A 23996-nucleotide genomic window follows, 5' to 3' on the forward strand; every position below is an offset into this window, starting at 1 on the left:
GAGTGCCAACCAGTCCCAATTGGGACCTTTTGGACCCAGTCCTGGCGCCAGTGGCACCAGGCTCATAAATATGCCCAGTCCCAGCGCTGGAAGCGCCGGGCTCATAATGCTTGGGTGGACTTACCTGCAGCAGACCATGCTGCTTACTTGCCTGCCAGTTGAGTCTCTGATCCTCTTCTGTTTGGAACTACTTTTCCTGTTGGGTGGGGCAGGAGCCACTCCCTAGATTCAGAACACTGGAACTCTTCTGGAAAGCAGGAACTCTTTTCTTACCTAGGCGTGGCTGTGGAAGGAGACACCTAAGCACTACAGGAGGCTATTTAAACCACACCCGATGGATGAATCTTGCTTTGCGTTATTCTGCATCCTCAGCAGCAGAACGCTCATCGTGTCTTCTGCATCTGATCCTGGGCCTAAGGAAAAAGGCTTACCATTCTGAATCCAGTCTTCAGCAACACCTATAAAGACAGGAAAGAACAGGTTAGCATTACGGTCTTCAGTGACAGCTCTTCACTTACCTGGTCCATCGGCTGTCACCCACCCCTCGCGCTGCATTCCGGCATCTGAAAGACAAAGGCTTACCTACTCTTCGTGCGCTCCGGAAGTCTTCACACTGCATTCCGGCATCTGAAAGACAAAAGCTTACCAACTCTTTGCACGCTCCGGACAAAACAAGGTGCGTTTAAAGACATTGGGGAACTTTAATACTCACGTGCCATTACTCCTTTCCACATCTAACCCAGTGGGTATTCCGGCACACTGCAGCCGCCCCGAACTTGTACCTGCAAAATAAAAAGACAGTTAGAGCGCATCGTGAAGCAGGCAACAAGCGCTTACTTACGTGCTTCCAGGCGCTTCTATTCATCACACGGGCTCCATCTTCAACTCACTTCAGCCCGCCATCCGCCATCGCCGGAACCCTGCAAAACAAGAGACATCATTACTAAAGACTTTAAAGACATTAGAATTACTCGAAACTTACAGTTCGTGCAGTAAACGACGGACAGCAGTCCTCTGAAGTCAAGAGGCCTGCTCCCCTTATCCAGTGAAGAAACTGGTAACAGCACCCTGCCTCGAGGCAGATGGAGAGCACGGCGTTCACTTACCTAAGACATCTTACCCTTCGAGCCAGACATACAGTGCACAGAGGTCCAGCCCAAAGAGCCAGCCGTGTGTTACACATCACCTTTGAAGATACGGTATACGCCCAGTCAAGACCGACGCCTCTACAGGAATCAGGTGAGCGTTACAACCGCTCGGACTTCTTCTTCTTCTTCTTCCCGTCTGACGGGCTCTTTCCTTCCAGCCAGTTGGCGAGACGTTGATGGCGGTCCTTCATGGTCCGCTCCGACATATTGCCGCAAAACGCACAGTCCTTCTCCACGTGCGTCTTGTCCTCGTGTAGGCAGTAAAGGCAAAGGGAGTGTTCGTCCTCCTTAAAAACATTCTGAAGCTGGCATCCAGGGCAGACCCTGAGCAGCTTTCCGGGCGTCGAGCTTCCCTTCTCCTGGGCCATGCTCGAGAAGGGCCTGAGAAGTTTCTGGAATCCTCCAAAAGCGTGCTCGATAAAATCTTCACCCTTAAGGGGCGTAGAAGAATCCGACACGGGTCCCCATTGATCGGATAAAGAAACGGTGGAGCTTGAGGCTCTTTTGACCGAAAAAAGAGAAATTTTTCTAAGAAAAAACGCGAAAAAAGCACTAACGCTCGAGAGCAATAGCACGAGGATCCCAACACTTGAACGTGCGGTAAAAATCTGAAGATGGCTGCCAGAGGCGGGGCTTAGGGAGAGGGCAGTCATTGGCTGTGGTCAGTATGACGCAGAGATCAGTGATTGGTTACTACTACGAAAGACAGATCAGAAACAAAACTGATACTGATTTTTCTTTAGCGATGATTCCCAGCCTGACGACGGGGAATATTCATGAGCATGTGAATCCATGCCAGACCCCATGCTGGAGAATAACTTTGTACACATGGTTCAAGTCCAAGATCGCTAGAAAATGGGGGAGGGTGAGTATACATATCAACCTATTCTACCTATGCCAGAGGAGTGTTGACGTGGGTGGCCCCCAACGTCCCCTTCTAACTCTTAGAAGCCACCAAGGACAGAGAACGAAGGCTTGCGATAGTACATGGCCTACTCGAACAGGCACAGGGAAGTGTGCCTGGTAAACATGCACGCAATCAACCATGACCCCACCGTTTCTTTCAGGTCACTGGCCCCTCAACTGTCACCATACAGGGGGGCAACATACATCTGGGACGGGGATTTCTATTGCACATTTAAACCACTGCTAGATATATCAGACACTGAATTCAAGAAAGCCAGCCCCACCAGCGAAAGCCTTAAGAATCCTCCTCAGTCAACTTAGTCTGGCCGATGTCTGGAGGGAAAGGCACAGGGAGAGCCGCAGCTTCTCCCACTTTTGTGCCCCACATGATACACATACACAAATAGATTACATGTTCTCCGGAATAGAGACCCTAGGCGAATTCACGGAAATAGAATTTTACGGCATATATCTTTTCCGATCACGCCCCGCTAATGGCGGCATGGATGCATACAACCACGGGAAGCCCAATACCAACATGGCGACTGCGTGCAGAACCACTGTTGGAGTGGAAATTCCACGGTCACATGTCGCCTGCTATCGAGGAATATTTTCAGCACAATACAGGAAGCGTAGACCGGTTGTGAACCCTGAGGGACGCCTTCAAAGTAGTAATAAGAGGCACAGCAATGGGGAAAATGGGGGGCCTTAAGAAGAGCATGCTGAAGGAATTATCTGACATAGAAGACGACATGCAAAAGCCGAGAGGGAAGCAGGACTAACGGGGGTAGAACCAGCAGAACTGGTTGCACTGAGGCTACAATGCAACACTACTTGAGATAAATTAGGGAAACTAGATAACGCAAAATACATACAGAGACTGCATGCTGAGAGCGACAAGCCGATCAGGTTACTTGCCTGGCTAACCAAGAGAGAAGTACAGAAAGACCAGATAGGCGCAATACGGAACGGGGTCGGGGAGACCATCAGAATCCAAAAGGGTATCAACCAGGCCTTGTCCCACTTATATGAAGAATTATACTCCCCTGACCCGCATACAGATGACAGGGATCAACCCAAATTGAGCTACCAAAACTGACTGAGGAACAGGCAGCAGCCCTAGATGCCCCACTAACAATAGTGGAACTGGAAACAGCAATAGCAGACCTACCAATGGCCAAGACCGCGGTCCCAGATGGACTCCTAGGAGAGTTCTACAAGAAATACAAAGCATTATTTGCACCCAGACTCCTGCAAGTCTATGAAGAAGCACACGAACATGGTCTCCTGTCTGAAGCTATGCAGGAATCACTAATCATACCTGTTCTGAAACCAGGAAAGCAACCCCTTCATTGCGGATCATACAGGCCCCTCTCCATGATCAACCAGGATTGCAAAATCCTTACAGCAGCTCTGGCCAACAGACTGAAACAGGTCATACATACCCCTAGTACACAGACCAGACGGGATAAATACCAGGCCGCAAAACTACATGGAATCTAAGGGGACTCCACCACGTTATAGAGCAGACCAACCACAGGATGGAAGAGGGTGCAGTGGCTTCCCTAGACACAGTAAAAGCGTTCGACTCAGTACGCTGGGACTGGCTACAACACATGTTGAAACACTTTGGGATAGGCATACATTTCCTGAGATTGATCATGCTGATCTACGAGAAGCCCGAAGCCAGGGTTAAAACAGGCAGGCATACATCGACAGAATGAGAAATATACAAAAGGCACGACACAGGGCTGCCCACTGTCACCAATGCTTTATATACTAGCCCTAGATCCACTGGCAACCTTCCTCAGAAAGGAATATGTTAATTAATGCAGGGATAAATATTGATAACACAACTCATTTATCTCGCTTTATGCAGATGACATGCTTTTATACGTCGACCGGCCGGAAGACAACCTGCTGCACCTGCTAGATGTCATAGCAGAGTTTGCCACACTATTGGAATATACCTATCAACAAGGATACATCCTCCCTGTTTCCTTTGGCAGCACTCAAAGAATGTAGCATAGAATAGCTACCTGACTTGGGCCTAAAATGGACACGGGCATCCTTCCGCTACCTGGGGATAGACATAAACCACGACCAAGCAGGATCGCATCAACGCAAGACTACTGGCGGTCAAAAATGTCACAAATTCCATGACCTTCTGGAAGACACTGTCCCTGGGGGTGCCGGGCAGGGCGTCACTGCTGAAAATGATAGTGTGCCCTGCCTACTATACCATTTCACCAACATACCATATAACATACCCAAAATATACTTTAGACACTTGAACACGACTATAACAGTTTTTGTGGGGAGGGTGAAGGAACAAAGTCGCCCTATGCTCGCTACAGAGGGACTACGACCAAGGTGGGATTAAATTACCACATTTTGAGCTGTACTGCCTGGCAGGACAGCTACAGTTTTTAGCAAATTGGTTAGGGGATGAGCCTTCCCTGGACACGCTACTTCTACAACCCGCACTGCGCCATTGTTTTCAAGAGAGATTATATGGATGAGGAAGACCTCGCATCAGAACCCCCCCCCCCCGCTCCCACCTACTTATTACACTGGGCATAATCCTATGGAGAAGGGCATGGAAGATCCTGAAAACCACAGACCCCTGCTCTACATATATTCCCCTAGCGGGACTCACTGATAACTACCCAGGAACGCTTCGAGCATATTGGAGGCACTGAGAAGTCAAAGGAATAGCCCAAGTAGGTGACCTATGGAAAATTCCACAGCCTAATGGAAGAGAATGATATACATAAAGGTCAATTCCTGTTATCCAAAAGCATAGTGAAGACAATAAATAAAAATTACCCACGGTTAAAAAGGGGAGAAGGAACCAACATAGTGCTTGACGCATGGTTTGACGTGGCGGAAGGGGGACACACTGTGTCCAGACTTTTTGAACTGCTCCTGCATAATTAGGACACTGCAGTATTGCCCGCAGGCAACTACATTGATGGTAATACCATTAAGGTATTCAATGACACGAAATCCCTCCCTAGGAATTTATCTTAATTCTACCCCCTCTATCACAAGACAAACTAATGCTGTCATCTCGCGTCCTCTGCCTACACATGTATACTTATCACAGCTTGTTGTCCATTCCTTACCACAGCCAATTGCACTATCCTTGCCAGAACCCTAAACCGAAACTCGACTATTGAAATGTGCTTTATCTAGGGACTAGTCAAAGAAACTTAAACAAGCAACAGGTTACACAAAACAACGCCATCAGGGCTGCACTAAATATCCCTAGGAACCAGCATATCTCTGACACCAGACGCAGCCTACATTGGCTCTCGGTCTCCCAAAGAATCTCCCTCAAAACTCTCGCCCTCACACACAAATGTTTGGCCAACCAGGCTCCAAAATACCTGGCGAACCGCTTCACACCCCACACATCCACAGGCCCACAGAGAGCAGCTCAAGCTCATTGCCTATCAATTCTGAGGTTCAAGCTGCAGAAAGCAGGGGGGCCAGTTTCCTGGTCCTCGCCACCAAGCTATGGAATTCGCTACCTAATCTTCTCAGATCCGATTCCTCCTTTCATTCATTCATTCATTCAAGAGTACAGCTAAAATCTGGCTCATAGCACAGGACTGGCAAAGCCGCAACCTGTCTCACTGACCATAACATCTAACACTGCTGGTCTGAAGCTTGGCTCTGCCAAGCCTTGCTGTTCTGACTATGTAAATTAACTTGTAAATATCTTTTACGTACTTTTTGAATGATATATTGTTATATCTCTGCTGCATACTGTGTTACTGTAACCTTGTCTGATGCTAGGCTTTGCTGTTCTGGCAACTTTGTTAATATCATGTAATTATCCTGTAAGTATTCTTAAATGATATGCTGATTTATCTCTGCCACATACTATGCCACTGGAACCTCAAGAAATGCGCCCAGATATCTTTGGGCTAGGCGCGCTATACAAATAAACAAAATACAAATACTAATGGGAAACCGAACTGGGAAGAGCATTACGGAAATGGGAAAGAGCCCTGCTGTACATAAAGTCTCCAGGAATGCCAGATTCAAACTAACGCAACTATATGTAACACAGAGCATATTTTACCCCAGACAGACTATCCATGATGGGAAGCAAGGCAAGACAGGCATGCTCCAGGTGTGCCACAGCGGATGTAATCATGCTGCACATGTTCTGGCTCTGCCCAGTGATCGCGAAATTCTGGGAGAAGATTAAAACGAGAGCTGCTGCTGGCAGCATTCAAATGCACGCTTGGCTTCCAGAATCTTACTTGCTAGGACTCTTCCCAAGAGGCAACAGACAGCTGGCACACCTGTCTAAAATGAAGGACCTAATGTGCATCCTGGCAAAACGCTGAATAGAGATAGCCTGGGAATCAAAAACTGGCCCAGAGATCGAAGCATGGTGGGCAGACCTCAAAAGATGGTCACTGACAGAGTCTACCGTATGGCACAGAGCGCTTCAAAGTGGTATGCACAAAGGTACTGAAGGGATCGCCGCTTGGAACACACTGGTACAGACAATGTTTGACCCCTCAGCAGGGCTTGACCTGGAAGGCACTAGCTAATAACTAAGATGAATGACACTTACCTGGACACAGAACTGATGTGCAACACCTAAGCAACCCATTGCCAGCCGGGGACAGATGAACCAGAGCGTGCCCGTGCCCCTCCCCCCTCCAACGGAACATACCCCAGGAACCCACACAAAATAACACTAACAAGCGTAAGTGCAAGATCCTAAGTGCTCCAAGTTGTTATAATATGCTGTATGTTACAACCACCTACTGCATCTATGGTTGTATGGTTATTAGGATGTAAAAATCAATAAAGAAGTTTTATAAAAACAAAGTTATATCACCTAAAAGCATTAAATGACTATGCTACATTGTTACTAACTGTACATCCTATTTATTTCAGGATACAGTCCAAATGGTCTTCGTCCTTTACGAGGCAGGTAAATAGCAGTAACAATGCAACATGTAAAAGAGTGAGAACATATTTGAATCACAACCTAAGAAACTGCACTTTAAAATTGTAGATTATATTTCAGCATTATACAGCTAACCCAAGGGGCTGTCGCGGGAGTTATGGGCCCTGAAGACCGAGTTTTAGAACCGAACACAGCTAGAGCTTATAACATTGGGCCTCATTATAAGTTTGCTGGTGCAGTAAGCTTGCTGGTACCGGTAAGCTTGTGGGTGCCCACTACGAGGTCTGCCCGCGAGTGCCTGTCAGCCCGGAAGGTCCGACCTGCCGTGCGGAACGGCACCCGCGAGCAGACCTACACAGTAGCGCCGTCACTGTTATTGACGTGCCGGCGCTACCGGCCTCCCCATTCCCATTGAGCCCTATGCGGCTCAAATGGGAATGGGGAGTAATAAATATCGGCACCCGGCAATGGGCAATTACTGGGTTCGGCGGGGCGGAATGCCCCGGTAATTGCCCATTGCCGGGTGCCTGAACAAAACTACTCCGCCGGCAGCTGTGCCGGTAATTACCGGCACAGCTACCGCCATAGTCGTAATGATGCCCATTTTCTTTAGAGGCCATAACTCCAGCAATGGCCGGAGGGTGTGGTCAACAAATCCATTTTGTGCCCGAGGTAAAGGAAAACAAAAAATGCAATCTGCCTGGAGTGGTTGCAGGGAACTGGTTAGTCACTCCCCCAAGATATATTTGTTAAAGTAACTTAGTGTTGCTACAGCATGTATGTTAACGAAAGGGTGATTCAAGTAACTAACAATCTACAGGAGCAAAGTGCTTGGTCGTTGTATGCGAGGCCCTGATAATGCATGCATTAGAGATTCCAGGCATGAAAGTGCAGGTCAGTGCAGGGTCCCTGTGATGTGTTCAACAGACAGTCTTGTCATGAAAGTGTAGGATGGCCTGCAGAGGACGTGCGATGGCAGTCGAAGGGAAGCGCATAAGCACAAAAACACAGGAGCGAGGTTTTGGGGCTGGCACTAATGGTGTAAAGACAGCAGGGAGTTTAACGCTTAATAATATGGGACAATCATTGAATTGTTGCAAGGTTATAGGCACAACTGATGAATAACAAAACACAACAAACCACAAGTGGGGGATTCCGCTCTCGGTCAGATGGTTTAGAATACACCCAAAGAATGCAAAGGAGGGACAATTTCTAACTCCTGTTCTCAGACCTTTGTATAAAACTGATATCAGCCATTTACTTGTTTTTCGAGCAGCACCAGTGGACGTTTTGTCAAAATATTTTTAGTTTTAAAGATTTTAGTCTTTGCACTTAAAGCCGAAGAGTGATCAACTCAAACTGAAATACTGGATGGTGTGGGTACAGCTATGAAATATTCAGTTGTGCCGCCAAAAATAAGAGGGGTGGTTGACCCAGTTTCTTGATTTTCGGCAGTGAGTACATACATTAAAGGTGACAGTTTGGGGCTCAGTGACAGTAAGTGTAATGTTCAGATGATTTAGACCAGTGGTGGTGTGGGGGTGACTGAGTATATACGCTGGAAAGTCCAGGAGTAATGGTGTTGCGCCTAGTTAGTGTTGTGCTATTTTGGAGAAGGGTGGCCACCATTTGTCACAGCTCACTGGGTTTTCTATTGATTGACTGCATTAGTGAGTTGGATTGAAGAAACCGAGTAGTCACTGGGGTAATACGTAATTTACATGCTTATCAATAGTTGTGCACCCAACACCGATGCGCCTGAATACTACGACTAGGTAGCACAACACCTAATGAACTATAGGGACAATGTCATCATGGGGGGAGGTCATTTCAATGCAGTACTCGAACCTCTATCGGACAGGTCATTGGTCGCCCCACGTGACCAGTGCAGGTCCACATGTAGAATTAAACAGCTGTGTGAAATATATGGCTTGCTAGATGTTTGAAGGTGCAGGAATCCTGCCGAGTGAAGGTTCACCTTCTTCTCACCTGTTCACAAAGCATCATCCAGAACAGACTACCTGTTTGTATGCCAGAGGGGAGGAGGTTAGGTGGTAGATGGCAGCATGTATATGACAACCCGGTCAGATCACTCACAAGTGGATAGAAGGTTGGATCTGCCGGCAGTATGAATGACCGGTCATGGTTGGCGCTTCAAAGTAATCACCCTAACAGATGGCAACGGGGAAGAAACCAAGCAGTTTTTCAATGAAGGCATTATCTAGCGCCATATTGTGGGAGACTTAAATGTTATGCACTGAGATGATAAGGCCAGATCTAGACAAACAAGAGGAGCTAATGAAATAAGAATGGGAATACGACCGCACATCTCATATTAGCGGAAATACAAGAGGCTTTACAACGGTTCCAAGAGACGGCCCAGCGAAAGAGCACGTTCCTGCAGGACAGGAACCAGTCTAGATAATATGGTGAGGGGCAAAAGCCAGGTAGAACACTAGCATGGTTAATAACAAATGAACTGAAGCAAGTATGTACTCGCTGTGAGGGACGATGAGGGAGACCTGGTGCATTGTGATGAGGAAATAACATAGAATTGTTACCATTTTTTAAAAACCTATACCACGCTAGGATCACAGTGGCTACCGAACAAATGGACCGGTATCTTAACCAGGCCGGGTTATACTGGGCTGACACCCAGGAGAGGGAGATTCTCAATATGCCGTTCACAGAGCAAGAAATCAGTAAGGCAATAAAAGACCTACCCAGCAGTAAGTCTCCAAGCCTAGATGGCCTGCCGGCCACATTCTGTAAATCTAATTAATTGATTCTCGCCCCTCATCTCCTTAAAGCATTTGCAATAAGGGAATTGATAAGGGCATGCTCCATCAAACGACGAAAAAAGCCATGATCACACTATTGATCAAGCCGCGTAAGGATTCAGCAGAGTGCTCCGCCTACATGCCAATATCACTAATTAATATAGACAATAAGATCCTTACTAGAATAGTAGCAAATAAGCTTCTACTGATTATGTCAAAATGTGTACTGGTGGATCAGTCTTGGTCTGTCCGTGGCAGGTCTACTTCCTTCAGAGTAAAGTGCATATTCAGCTTGATTCATGCGTTGGACCCAATTAGAGGCAGCAGCCATGCTGTGTGACATGGAGAAGGCTTTGAACACCATTGAATGGCCAGTCGATCATCAATCAATAGGTGAATGGGGTTCGGCAGCTCCTTTATAAAAATGGCAATGCTGTTGTACAACCAACCCACAGGTAGAATAATGGGCAACAGAGTACTCTCGGAGCTATTCACACTCAAGGGAGGTACAAAACAGGGGTGCTCTATATCCCCCCACCTACTATTTGCCCTAGTCAATGAGCTGCTGGCCACCATTATTCATGAAAAGCACCAGCGACAGGGATTACAATTATACACCCACAAACACATATCACTATATGCTGGTAACATGGTGCTGTTCATCAAAAATTCACGTGAGGACTTGGCATTAATTAGGCAAGAAGTTCTACATTTGGAACCAGTCTCGGGGCTTAAAATGAATGCCATCAAGTCAGTCCTATTTCCACTTACGAACAGTACCAAGGAATTCCCATGTGCATTTAGGTTGCAGTGGTACATGGAAAAAACGAAATACATAGGAGTGAATATATCCAGGCATCCAGAAATACTGTTTCAAGTAAAGTATGCAATAGCGTTAACTAAAAACCTACCCTCTCACACTGCAGGGAAAATATCCTTAATTCAAGTTACTTTATCGCTTTGTCATTGCCACACTCCTAGTACCCCCGAAATATTTAGAGCAGGCCATTGCGGCCCTGGCACTGTTAAAAACCATATCAACAGGAGTCAAAACCAACAGCAAGAAAATAAATATTGTTGTTAGCACATGTTACACGTGGGAACTGTGATGATCCTCCAGATGGTGTCACTTCTCCGCAGAGGGGAGCCCCTTTTCATGAGGCTAGAGAGGTGCGCCCACTAACCAATAGTCCCCTTAGGTGGTAACATGCGGGAGGACCTCATAGGGAGGAACTCCCCTCCTGGGGATAAGGGTGTGAGTACAAGGCACTACCCCTTTAACTCCCGAACCCACAGGGTAATACCTCCCAAACCTTCTCTACCTAGGATACAGTCTGAAACCATATGTTATTGCAAACTGTCAGACAATCTTGCTGTAATGAGTACATGGACAAATAAGAACCAGGACATGCTACAATCAATTATGAAGAGTGCTCGACCAGCTGTTGTCAATCAAACTGACGGTACACTGGGGCAGTCCCCGCTATTTAAACCAAACAGCAAAGAAGGATTTTTTTCTGTTCTGAATCCAGGAGGAGGACCCAGCGAAACAGTATGCAGTCGAGAAGCCCACGAGGCTGAAACTGGGCTTCGGGAGACTGCAGCGAGGCAGCTATCCAGTGTAGCAGTGACGAGCAGTGGGACGCCCAGACTGCATCTTGCTAGTCTGCTGGGAGCCCGCACACATGAAGTAGACAAACAGAAAACATAGGTGGTGGCGCGACCTGTGGTGGGTGGACCGTGCAGTCCAAGAACTGCAGCGGGACCACCAACTCTGGCTCAACACAGAGCTGCGTAGGTGAATGTAGGGGGAGCACAAGTAACTGTAGAGGTGGTGTGACCTGTAACGGGTGGATCACCTGGTCTGGAACTTACACAAGATCGCTAGCAGCACCTGGCTGCGAGGACAAGCAGTCCTACGAAGAGAAGAACAAGTAGAAGTAGAAGGCGTAAGAACAAACCTGCGGCCCCAACGAAACCGGTGAAGCATTCCCTGAGAGAAGGTAACAGGAATAAGAGTATGTCCGTGAGGGGGCTGGGAAAGTTGGAGACTGAGTTGAGAAGCAGAAAAAGAGGTAGAAGAAGAAGAGAAAATAGCGAAGCACGCTGTGAGGTAATTCCCTGTCCAGTTCCACAAGAGTGGTACTGGAGCATCAAGGAGGACTCAAGGAGCCGCTTCATCGTCCCAGTGGGGTAAAGTTAAAGACAGTAGAGAAAGTAGAGGGCAGAACAATCCCTTTGAGGAAAGTACAAGATTTGTTAAAGAAGTTGAAGATAAGATAGACTGGAAGAGGCTTACAAAGAACTGGGGAGGACATTAGGGAGTCATTCACCTCGCCCCACCTGGGAATCGTGGAACTTTGTTTCATTTTTTTGTGAACTTAGGAACCTCTCCTTCCTTTGTGAACCTTGGAGCATTTTATGAGTATGAGAACACTGCACCTTGAGGGACTCAGACCCAGGAGAGGGAGTAATTCTCCCGGGTATTTTTCTTATATTCGGATTTGTGTTTAAGTGCTAGAGATACAATAGGAATTTGGACTAGGACGGTGAACCTCTGATTTGGACTACACAGACTTTTTGACTACCCAAGTTTCAGTTTGTTTGGGGTAGAAATACCACCTCTAGTTAAGGATCGATAGGTTTATTATATAAACAAAAGTGTATTACAACCAATATTCTACTGTTTGCCTAGACTCCTCATACCATGCCGCCACAGAACGCATCACTGCTAGATTTTAGATGTCACCCATGTACTCACCTGTGACACCTGGCACACACGTATATAGAATAAGCCTAACTGTGGAAAAGTCATACCATCAGACTATGGCAAAAATAGGGCTGACCAAAATTGTTGATCTATTCAAAGATGGCCAGTTTATTATGCTGAACATGTATGAGGAAATGAAAGGAGACACTGCATTGGATGTATTCCTGTACTTTAGGATAAAGCATAAGCTTAGAGATCTGTTCACCTCATTTCCGGGCCGAACCGCTTGTTAATCATGTTACAATGTCAAAGGGAGAAGGTAACTGGTGTTCATGATATACACTAAGCTGATGGAGGAGAAGGAGGACACGTATGCCTCAAGTGTAAAAGTAGTGTGGGAGATGTTATTGCAGTGTACTAGTAGGACGATTGGAGATTGGAAATTGGAAATGTATCTGCACGCAAACAAAGGCTCTCTACATAAATAGTTGCTTTAAATTAATACAATACAAATGTCTGCACCAAGTGTATTACACCCCGGCCAAAATGCATAAGTTCAACTCAGAGATCTCCCACAATTGTCGGCAGTGCAGCCACAGGCCAGCCGACTTTGTCCATCTGGCAAGGGACTGCGGGGCTATTCACGTATTTTGAGACAATGTATACAGAGTGACTGGTAAAATGCCCAGAGAAAGAGTTACAATGGATCCAAAAACTGGACTATTAGGTTTCACCGAAATAGTTTTGCTCCCTGCTAGGAAACTAGCATGTCTCTTTCTCCTACTCGCTAAACGATGCATCACAAAAACATGGGGCCGCGGGCCCTCGCCCACTACAAATATCGGCTGAGGAACATTACACATTGCTATAATACGATGAGCATAACAGGCAAACGGTGGCAAAGTAAAGCCAACCCCAGGACATATGGTCACTAAACCAGAATTACCTCTTTAATAAACTGGTCAACAACTCCCCTCACCAGTGAGGAGCCCGGAACGAACCCAATGATGTATAGTAGGAATGCATGTTTGCAAATATCAAAAGGGCCCATTACAAGGTGTGTGTGTTTTTTGTGTGTGTGTGTGTTTTTTGTGTGTGTTTTTTGTGTGTGTGTTTTTGTGTGTGTGTGTGTGTGTGTGTGTGTTTTTTGTGTGTGTTTTTGTGTGTGTGTGTGTGTGTGTGTGAAGTGATTATAGAGCACAATGTTGGGTGGAGCCTATGATACCCTCCACCTTGATTGATGTCCAATGGAGTACTTAAGGTGTTGATTGTCATCGATCATTATTTAAATTTACTTTTTTTTATTAAGTCGTTTGAATTAATTGTGAAAAACTCTCTGGTTACTGGGGTGATATGCCCTGAGGTGGCGAGCCAACCCTGTTGGTAAAGGCCCACTGCCTGACTTAAGGGCCCGAGCGAAGTTAGGGTCCTTTAATGAGGGCAGTGGTGCCGTTACCAACAGGGTCGGCCTGCCGCCATTAGGCATATCGCCATTAGCACCCTTATAGTTTCCTACACAGGTGGCAATGGTCTGCATTACAAATGCATATATTTTTTTTCTTTCTTAAACATACACTTTTCAGTGCGGCCCGGCGACGTATGGTGTTTTTCGCAATTCCATTTTCAATGTCGGTGACTATGTCATCGACATTGAAAATGGGACTGGCGGAAACCACAGAGTCTGGCCGCGCACCAAAATACGTTTCTTTTTTAAATACACCCATGTAGCACCCGTGTAGGAAACTACACGGGTGCTAAGAGGTAAAGTGAGGTGGGGAATTGAAGGTGGCATTGGCCAGCAGCACCCAGGCTGTTCAGAACGCAGGCTTGTACAATACAATACCGCCCGTGTTCCAAGAATCCTGATTGGCCAGCACCACCTTCCAGGATGATAATGTATAACAACAACTGCCAATATAAAGAACATTTTAAACTAAAGGTCTTATTGTGGGACAGCACAGGATTAAGTGTTGGTGTGTACAGCCAAACGTTTATTAAAAGTGGTATGTAAGTGATAGAAAAGTTGAGGCAAGCACATCATTGGCAATTGACAATGATGTGAATGGAAATGTCCATTTAGACTGATGGTTTTAAGATGTTCTTATGTATTTATTGCATATTGGAATTATTTTGTAAAGACCTTTCAATGTCAATGTTTGTGTATAAAAGACCTTTATTTGGCTGCATTATACTATAAATGAATACATAAAAATAAAATAAACATAGGACAATAGACAAGTACTTCTAGTAGTAAAACCTATAAACCTATTTCCATTAATGACACTATCTTCTGCTTTTCTAGCAATGCATGTGGTGTAATGAAAAAGATGCATCAAGTTGCCCATACTAAGAAACTCCAGGCGGATCTGACAGTCTTGAAAATACAATGAACAAATACACCAATACAAGCTGTTATTCTTGACGAGCGCATTCAAATTGAGAGGTACTGTGTCTTACTCACCATGTTTTCAACTCTGAGTTCAAAAGGCATAGGGTTGTAGACCATTAATTGTACTTCGCACACATCCCCTTGAACCCACTGGAATTCTGTGAGGACAAAAAAAGCGAACTGTTCGTTAAATCCTCAGCTGGGCTATATCATGCATCATCGGCAGTGTGCCGTTTATCACAAGAATCATACACAAAATGACCGTCCTGAAATGCTGGATTGCCAACTATTGCCGCAAAAACATTCTACACCAAGCAAAAGGGTGGCACAAATTGTACAACGACACATGTGCATTTCAGTACAAAAAAACATTATTGAGATTTAACTTTAATTTATAACACGCTCCAGGTACCCGAAGGCGTATGGGCGCACACAGAACGAGACGCAAAAACAAAGAGCGCTAGAACTAAGGTAATTCCATGTTGGGTGGGTGGTCCCTTCGAGCTACTTCTAATAATTAATAGAATACGCGTGTTTTCAGTTTATTTTTAAATATGAATATAGAATTTTCTTCTCTTAAATCCAGGGGCAGGATATTCCATGTCATGGGAGTAGCTATGCGGAAATCTACCTTGAGAGTTTTACTGGTTAATGTAGCTGCTTTAAAAAATTTTTTAAAAAAGTAACAGATATGACTACAAGGTTAATACAAATATTTCTTACTGAAACATGTTTTCTCGTTTTAAAGGGTTTAACCAAACATTTAATATTTTCACGTTATATGCTGAAAACAATTCAGGCGATTTGAAGGATTTTTACACGGTTTCATTAATATCATTCTCTATACATTAAAAGATACAGATGAATGTTTTATCTCTAGCGAACAAAGTAGAAACGGTTGTTTTACACTTGAGGTACATACCAATCGTTTGACAGTAGCTACTGCTATACAGAAATGCACAACATTAGTCCGAATGCACAACAAATTCCTCATCCTTGTCCGGCATCGCCTGCAGAGCCCTTGCTATCTCATGATATCAATATCATGTTGTGTCCGATAAAGTGACGGCTAGACCTGGGCCTGTCCCCACAGACGGAGCGCAGATGGACCTGCACGATACCCTCTATAAAGACCTGCTGTTTAAAGAAACCCTAACGGATGCTATAAAGAATTATTTCATTGCAAATGACACAGGGGAGTTATCGCCAAACATGGTATGGGAAGCGGCAAAGGCCACAATTCGAGGCATTCTGATCGCAGAGGGGGCCCACAGAAACAAGGTCAGGGTAAAAAGGAAAGGGGAGCTAAAAAATGACATAACTCAGCAAGAATTGTGCATCCGAATCCACCCCGAGGGAAGTGAGGAGATTTTCGTGCAGATAGAAATGCTCCAGAAACAGTTGAGGAACATTAGGCAGAGAAAGGCACTGACCCAGCTGCAATATTTAAAGAAGACATTTTACGATGAGGGGGTAAAGCCCACACCATGTTGGCCACCCGCCTGCGCAAACAGAGAGCTGAAAGAGCGATACCCAAAATAAAAGATGATGAAAGGGGGAAAGATCTGTTAAACCCAAGCGAAATCACAAAGCACTTCATCAGATTTTACACCATTCGATACACGGCAGAAGAGGGAGACACGGAGGACAAAATAGTGCAATACTTAAGGAAATTTCCCTGCGCCCCAATATCACGAGGCAGTCTAATCATGCTAAATAGTCCAATCACGGCCGAAGATGTTCAGAGTGCCATCGCTAAATTGAAGGCAGCCTCGGCACCAGGGCAAGATGGTTCACGCCGGCACTATAAAGCCTACAGCAATACCCCAACTCCTTTTTTGGTGGAAATTTTCAACACAATTTTAGAAACCAGCCAGGCCCCTGTTTCAGTTACCGAATCAAGAATTATAGTGATACCGAAAGAGGGCAAAGACAATACGGAATGCGCATCATATCGCCCAATATCTCTCATAAATGTTGATGCAAAGATTTATGCGAGCGTCATTGCCGGTCGCTTGGCCCAAATACTGCCGCAATTGGTTCTCAGAGACCAAGTGGGCTATGTGAGGGGAAGGCAGGATGGGGACAATGTTCGTAAAACCCTGGACCTGATTGTTTCCATAGATAAGAGTGAAGAGTGCCCAACCTTATTGTACATCGATGCAGAGAAGGCATTTGACAGAGTACAGTGGCCTTTTTGAGTTCTGTAATGCAGTGGGTGGATTAGGGTCAACGATGGGCATCAGGTGCACGGGCGTTATATCGAAACGCCACTGCCAAGGTCCTAATTAACGGGGTTGCATCATAGTTCTTTAACTTGATGCGAGGAACTCAACAAGGCTGCCCTATCGCCCCCATTTGTGTTCCCCCTGGTGCTGGATCCAGTAGCACAGGCATATCAGACAAATTCCCAGAGAAAGGGGTTCACAAGAATGGGGTGCGAATACAAACTGGCACTATTCGCGGATGATATCCTGGCTTATATCACTCAGCCATCTGTCGGGGTCCCGGGGGAATTTAAACAAAACAGGTGCGTTAACACTGCTGCCGTACTCGGCCCTCCCGAGACACTTAATAGTGAGTGGGGGTTCCAACTGCAGGCAGAAGGAATCAAGTATTAGGGGTTAATGATCATGAAAGATTTAAAAAGTTTGTTTTCGCGCTAACTACACACCCCTGTGGAACTCCATTAAATCCGATTTAGAGAGATGGTCTAAACTGGCATTATCCTGGACGACGAGATTTACATTGATTAAAATGAACATTCTCCTCCAGTTTTTATTTCTTTTTCAATCACTCCCAGTAGGCATTCCATGTAGAGGTGAAGTGCGCCCTGCTCGCATTTTTGTGGGCCGGCCTGAAGCCCCGGGTGCCATTCACGACCTTGATAGCACCAAAGGACAAGGAAGGCATGGGGTACCCAGACTTCTTTTAATATTGCAGGGCATCGCAATTCTGCATCTTAGCAGACCACTTGTGGGAAAGCACCGAGAAGCAGTGGGTTGGCCTCGAGAACAATATATTTGCACCAGTAACCTTGGGCCAGTGGTTATGGGTTCCCTACAAGACCATGCCGTGTAGAATTCTAGAGCACCCATTCTTGACAGTATTGTGGTCTCTTTGGCGTCCCATGCACACCATGAAGCGAGAGACGACTTGGCCATCCCAGCTTGGCTGCATATGGGCACCCCCCCCGATTAGAGATTTGTTAACAGCCGTATGTCTTTTTCAGCCCCAATACGAGGGAGGCCTGGTAAGAGAGGGGCAGATGTGCAGAAAGGGCCCCTATATATCGAAAGCAGATCCAGAGGAGGCACAACAGGGTACCGCTATATTGCCCCTACACTATTTGCAGTTAAGAAGTGTGCTGCAAGACCTGCACTGGGGCGATTCCCTCAAGAGGCCCGCTCACCGCCTTTCAGCACATTTTGAGTGAACGCCATGACTCCACTGGGCTAATAGCTAAACTATATGGCGCATTGCTTCACAGAGGTCAGCTGATGCGACCAGGCACTCAAATCAAGTGGTTGACAGAGTTAGGGCTTCAAGATCAACCAGATACATGGGCTGTGATATATAGGGTGGTCTGGAACACGTCAATATTCATGCAGTATAAGATGCATAATGGAAGGCTGCTGATGAGATGGCATCTAACCCTGCAAAGATTGGCAAAAATGCTTCCAGGGATGGCGCAATTTTATTGGAGGGGTTGTGTGGAAATTAGTGACTACTGGCACCAGTGGTGGAGCTGCCCAAGTATGCAGAGTTTTTGGAAAAAAATACTGGGCTGAATGAAGGCCATATATGGTATTTATAGGGAGTTGACCCCACTACTGGTGTTGTTCGGTATTGAGACAGATGCAGAGGGAACAAATACAGTCCTTTCGCACATGCCCAGGAACCTGTTAGCAACAAGAGTGTGTTTGACAGTTAGATGGAAAGGCTGCACTCTACCAACGAAAGGAGAGTGGCTCGAGAAGACACATACAACTTAGCAAATGGAAAGTCTAACAGCTGCCTTGCTAGAATCACACTCCCACATGGATGCGATGTGGCTGCCCTTCCTTGAATATTCTAGTGCACACAGGGACACAGTAACTGAGGGGAGGCCAACAGCTAATTAGAGGGCACTTAACATGGACAGTAATGCCACGGCCGTCATGGTACTAAACTGATCTCAGAGAGGTAGTTGCAGGAATACAACCTATTAATAAGGTTGAACAATGGTGAAATGTGCTAATGTGAACAAAGAGGAGTCAAATGTTTTGAGCTGTTGCCCAGATGTGTGAGGGGAGAATGCAGAGAGGAAAGGATCTTAAAACTATTGGCGCAGAAAGCCACCACTGCAACAACAGTTTTGGTTAATGTATGCATTCGCGATCTGCTTCCCCCAGTGAAGCTCTATATTAATTATATTTATTGTGCAAGACTATGTAGAATGTCTGTTTTTTGCTTCATTATCGCTTTCTACTGCTGAAAATATGTTGCATACCCATGAATGGTGTCATTCTTATGTTGGTGATAAAATCAATAAAGTACTGTTAAAAAAAAAAGAAAACACAATTGGGGGGCCAAGTGTGACATAACGGTGCTGCTTCTGCTACAATGCAGGATCTTGTATTGCTCATAATACAGAGAAAGTAAAGCTGCACTTGGCTAGAAGTGGACTTTTATAAATCTATATACACCTGGGCAGCACTTTTCTAAATAGTAGAATTTCAACAGATCAAACACCGGCTCACAAGGCATTGATCCCATTTTATCACATGCAGAGGGGGAAAAAGAAGCCTACTCTAGCTGGGCCTACTAAAGACCCTCTGAGTAAATCGAACCCGCTACAAAAATTGTGGGCATTGGGCCACGCGACTACTTCAGCAGGCAATACAGCGATACTTAGCCCTGAAGAAGAGCTCAGCAACCTCGACTCAGAGATGGCGGCTTCTAAAAAAGACTTTGCATCGAGCTTTCAAGAATTTCAGGACAAATTCCTAGCCTCATTTCAACTGCAGTTCACTACTTTTACCACTGAAATCAGGCAGTCACTATCTGACTCTGGCAAGGGCATAGCTTCCCTCAGGGAAAGAGTAGATAACAACGAGTAGGCAATCCAAACCAACACAGTCTGACATGGCTCTTGAAGAGCTGGCGAAGTTAGCACACAATCGCGAAATACAGTGCGAAGATCTTGAAAATAGATAAAGACACTCTTATATACGTATAAGGAATTTACCGGAATCAATTGTGGATGTCGAACTGAAGGACACTGTAGCTCACATCTTCGCTGACCTAACTTTGGGGTAAGAAATTACCACGGTCTCGCTGGACCGCCTTCATAGGACAGGCCCGGAAAATAACTGATCCTGGGGCATGCCCCGGGGATGTCTTGGCAGCCTGCACTTCATACCCACAAAAAGAACAGGGGTGGGTAAGTTAAATATATTCCAAGCAAAAAAAGCTGAAAAGTCCTTGTTATATCTCAGACAGAAATATTATGTTAAACCTACATGGCAGACCGTTTGTTAAACAGACAATTACGCCAAAGAATAGCCTCACAAACTATTCAGTCGATCCAATCACCCACAGGGGACACACTCACAGAAACACCTCGAATCATCTTGCAATTTCATATCTTTTATTGAAATTTATATTGGTCAGATTTCCCAGACCAAAGAATTCAGATGACGTACCTAAAGGCAGTTACCCTCCCCCAAATACCATCGGAGGATCGGTAATGCCTAGAGAGGGACATCACTACAGAAGGAGTTGGAGGCGGATGAGCGAAGAACTTGAGAAGGAAGATATTTAGGAAGAGAGATTTGCTAGTATTGATTGATTGATAATCTCATTTGTTTATACACTCGGGGCATATTTCCTCCACTATGGAGGAGGCAAAAATTGTTTATTTCCAAAGGCGGGAAAAGACCTAGGCAGTTGTGGATCCTACAGACCTATAGCCCTCATAAATAAAGACGCAAAAATCGATTCCAAAATGCTGGCCAATAGGATCGAGAGCCTACGCCCTACAATTATACATCCAGATCAACCGGTTTTCATAAAAAATTGGCAAATCAATAACAATATTAGACATACTTGCCACATCTTAGAAAAGGTTGGAAAAAAGAGCACAACTGCAGTTCTGCTCTCCCTTGATGACAAAAAGGCTTTTGACCGGGTAGAGTCGCTGTTTATTCTTCTAACGCTGGCTAAAATGGGCTTTGGCCAGAAGTTCATAGAGAAAATAAAGGTAAATTATACATTTTCGATAGCCCACCTATTGAATAACTGACAACTCTCTCTTCCTATTACACTTCTCTCTAAGCAAGGATATCCGATGTCACTGCTGCTTTACACCATCTGTCTAGAGCCGTTTCTCGCAAAGTTCCGCCAAACAGAAGCTATACAAGGGTTAATATTTAGGGGGATTTCACATAAAATGATGGCCTATGAGGATGATATGTTGCTTATCACAGATACGGTAAGAACCTTGACCTCAGTGGAACGAGAGCTAAAGAAAAACGGCTTGGTGGCAGGGTTTAAAATCAACCATACTAAATCGGAAATTTTAAAGCTTTCCTTATCCCCGGAGGAAGTACACACTCTCTGTACACAACCACAATTTGGCTGGGCACAAGATGGAATCAAACTGTTAGGTGTCACTGTAACCCCTGAACTAACTGGGATGTATTAGGCTAATTATGCTCCCCCGTTGAAAAAAATTATGGGCCAACTAAGCAAATGGGGTCCGCTGATGATCTCTTGGCTCGGCCACATTAACACAATAAAAATAGTAATCCTCCCCAAAGTGATTTTCTTCTTCCAGGCTCTTCCAATTTGTGTTCCAGCCCCCTATTTCAAAAAGCTACTAAGTTCGACATTTGTCTGGAACAACGAAACTCCACGGGTAGCATATGATGTTTTAACTATTCCTACAAATAGGGGCGGACTAGGCCTTCCAAATATTCTAAAGTTCTACCAAGCCGCACAACTTTGAATAGTGAAGGACTGGTGGGGTAAGGACTCGGAGAAAAGGTGGGTGCAAATGGACTGTGCGATAGGTGGGGCGTAAATAGGAGACAATTTATGGCTGCCCAAAAGGGATTCCCTATAATATCCATAAGAGTAGGATTACAATCTTGGTTGAAGAGATCGGGGACACAGCGGTCAAAAAATACCAATTTACGACATTTCTCTCGCCCTTCATGTCGCTCTTTTTAAGCCCCAAATTCATACCGGGACTAGACCCACAGGCATTTAATAAGTCGAAACAGGATGGGTGCACGAAAATGCGAGACATATTTCAAGGTACAGATCCCAAGCCTTTTACTCAATGCAAAACAGAACTCACACTAAATTAATTAGCTAGATTTCAGTACTGTCTGGTCCGGCACTGGATATTGCTCCCCCCACCCCCCCGAACAAACAGGTAGCTACTAGAGAGCTAACCTCTTTTGAAAAATGTGCTATCTCCAATTCAGGGAATAAGGCTCTAATTTCAAATCTAAATAAAATCATTACACAGGTCCCTTTGTTGCTCCCCCGTATTATAAATCTCGCTGGCAGCTAACCTTGGGAGAACACATTTCGGAAGGGCTCTGGAAAGATATTCCCAAATGTACCCACTCAATCCAAGTAAGGGAATTCTGGTATAAGATGTTATTTCAATGACACTACACACTGGCCCGCTTACACAAAATGAGATCTATCTCGCCGAAATGCTGGAGACAGTGTGGCTTGCTTGGGGATTAGGGGCATATATGGTGGAGCGGCCCGAAATTGAAGAGATACTGGGCAGAAATCGATGTTCAGATGGCACAGATATTTGGTATAGTGAAACCTAGTACCCTTAAATCTAATGGTCTGTTGATACTGGAGTCAAAAAAGAGAATGTTCGAATCAAAAACATAAAACCTTTGTTATATTGCAAATGGCAGCTTTACGATGCATAGCACAAAAATGGAAATCCAAAGCCTTACCACATTTTGCTGAATGGATATCCAGAATATGGAACTTTGTCGCACTCAAATAGATCACGTACATTATCCGAGGAGATCAATTGAAATTTTCACAAGACTGGGCGGAAGTACTTCATTTTCTGCAGTGACTACAACATTCGATACTGTCCTCAGCACTTCCGAATCCTTGGCATTAATTCACTTAACTATTTTAATAAGTACCATGCCTAAGTGTTAGAGGGAGGGGGTGGAGGGAGGTACGGCTGGGAAGAGGGGGAGGGGGTATAACCACCTGTTGGTTATATGTGAAATGCCAATAAAAATAAAACATCATAAATCTCAAGGTTAAGGACCTTTTACCGTCTCAGATTCATCTCCTTCCACAGCACAGTCATGCATAAAATTGTCTTTCACTGGCCAGCATTTTGACAGTACCAAAACTCTGTTGAAAAAAGCCCCTTGAAAGCTCTTTGACGAATTACATAGACATCTTAGGATATTGACCCCGCCCCATCACTATCTTGAACTCCTTCTTCAAAAGGAATTACTCAATACAAATATTTGGGCCTTTGCCATGCTCTCTTCAGATGGGCAATGTGAATTAGGTCTTCAACCCTTTCTACTCATCTCTTGAGTGATGGAACTCAACAGTACTGCTGTAAATCCTGAAGGTTATCTCTAGTTAACTTTGTATTTCTGTGCAATGGGGAAATTGAAACAAGATCACAACCACTAGTTTTCGTTTAATGGCAGCAGATTCTGAGCAACAAGAGCTATCACTACAACAGGTTCAATTCAGAGATATGTCAAGATGACAATCAGCCAACCAGTGATGCCTGCTAAACCCAGTGAGAGAGCAATACCAGAACCACTACAATGGAACACCAGGACAGCACCAAAGCTCTTATGCGCGAACAATTTAGGCCACAAAATAGTATGTCATTACTACTCACAATAGGTCCATGGCTCTGCACAGTACTGATAAAGCAATTCTCATTGGGTACAGAGAGAGAGAGAGAGTGAGGTCTGCACAATAAGAGCACAGAGGATTAGAGTTGGTGAAGTACACTCCATAAATTCAAAAGGACTGGATGCTAGGTAGGGGTCTAAATGCCATACTGTCATAACTCTGTGTATGCACTGTAGGGAGCAGAAAGGCAAGAATTTCCCAA

At 45.1% G+C, this 23996-nt stretch overlaps 1 protein-coding gene across 2 annotated transcripts in view; it reads right to left on the reverse strand.

Annotated features, from left to right (window-relative positions):
* The window catches only part of TRAPPC9 (trafficking protein particle complex subunit 9), a 3490818-nt gene that overhangs the window by 2817190 nt on the left and 649632 nt on the right, over positions 1-23996 (reverse strand). For both annotated transcript variants that reach the window (XM_069621680.1, XM_069621681.1), the window contains exon 12: positions 14945-15030. In XM_069621680.1, the coding sequence (XP_069477781.1) occupies positions 14945-15030 (86 nt within the window). The remainder of the gene's footprint in view (positions 1-14944; positions 15031-23996) is intronic.

The sequence above is a fragment of the Ambystoma mexicanum genome, chromosome 5q (assembly GCF_040938575.1).
Source record: "Ambystoma mexicanum isolate Mex_15411 chromosome 5q, UKY_AmexF1_1, whole genome shotgun sequence".
In the NCBI taxonomy this organism is placed as follows: domain Eukaryota; kingdom Metazoa; phylum Chordata; class Amphibia; order Caudata; family Ambystomatidae; genus Ambystoma; species Ambystoma mexicanum.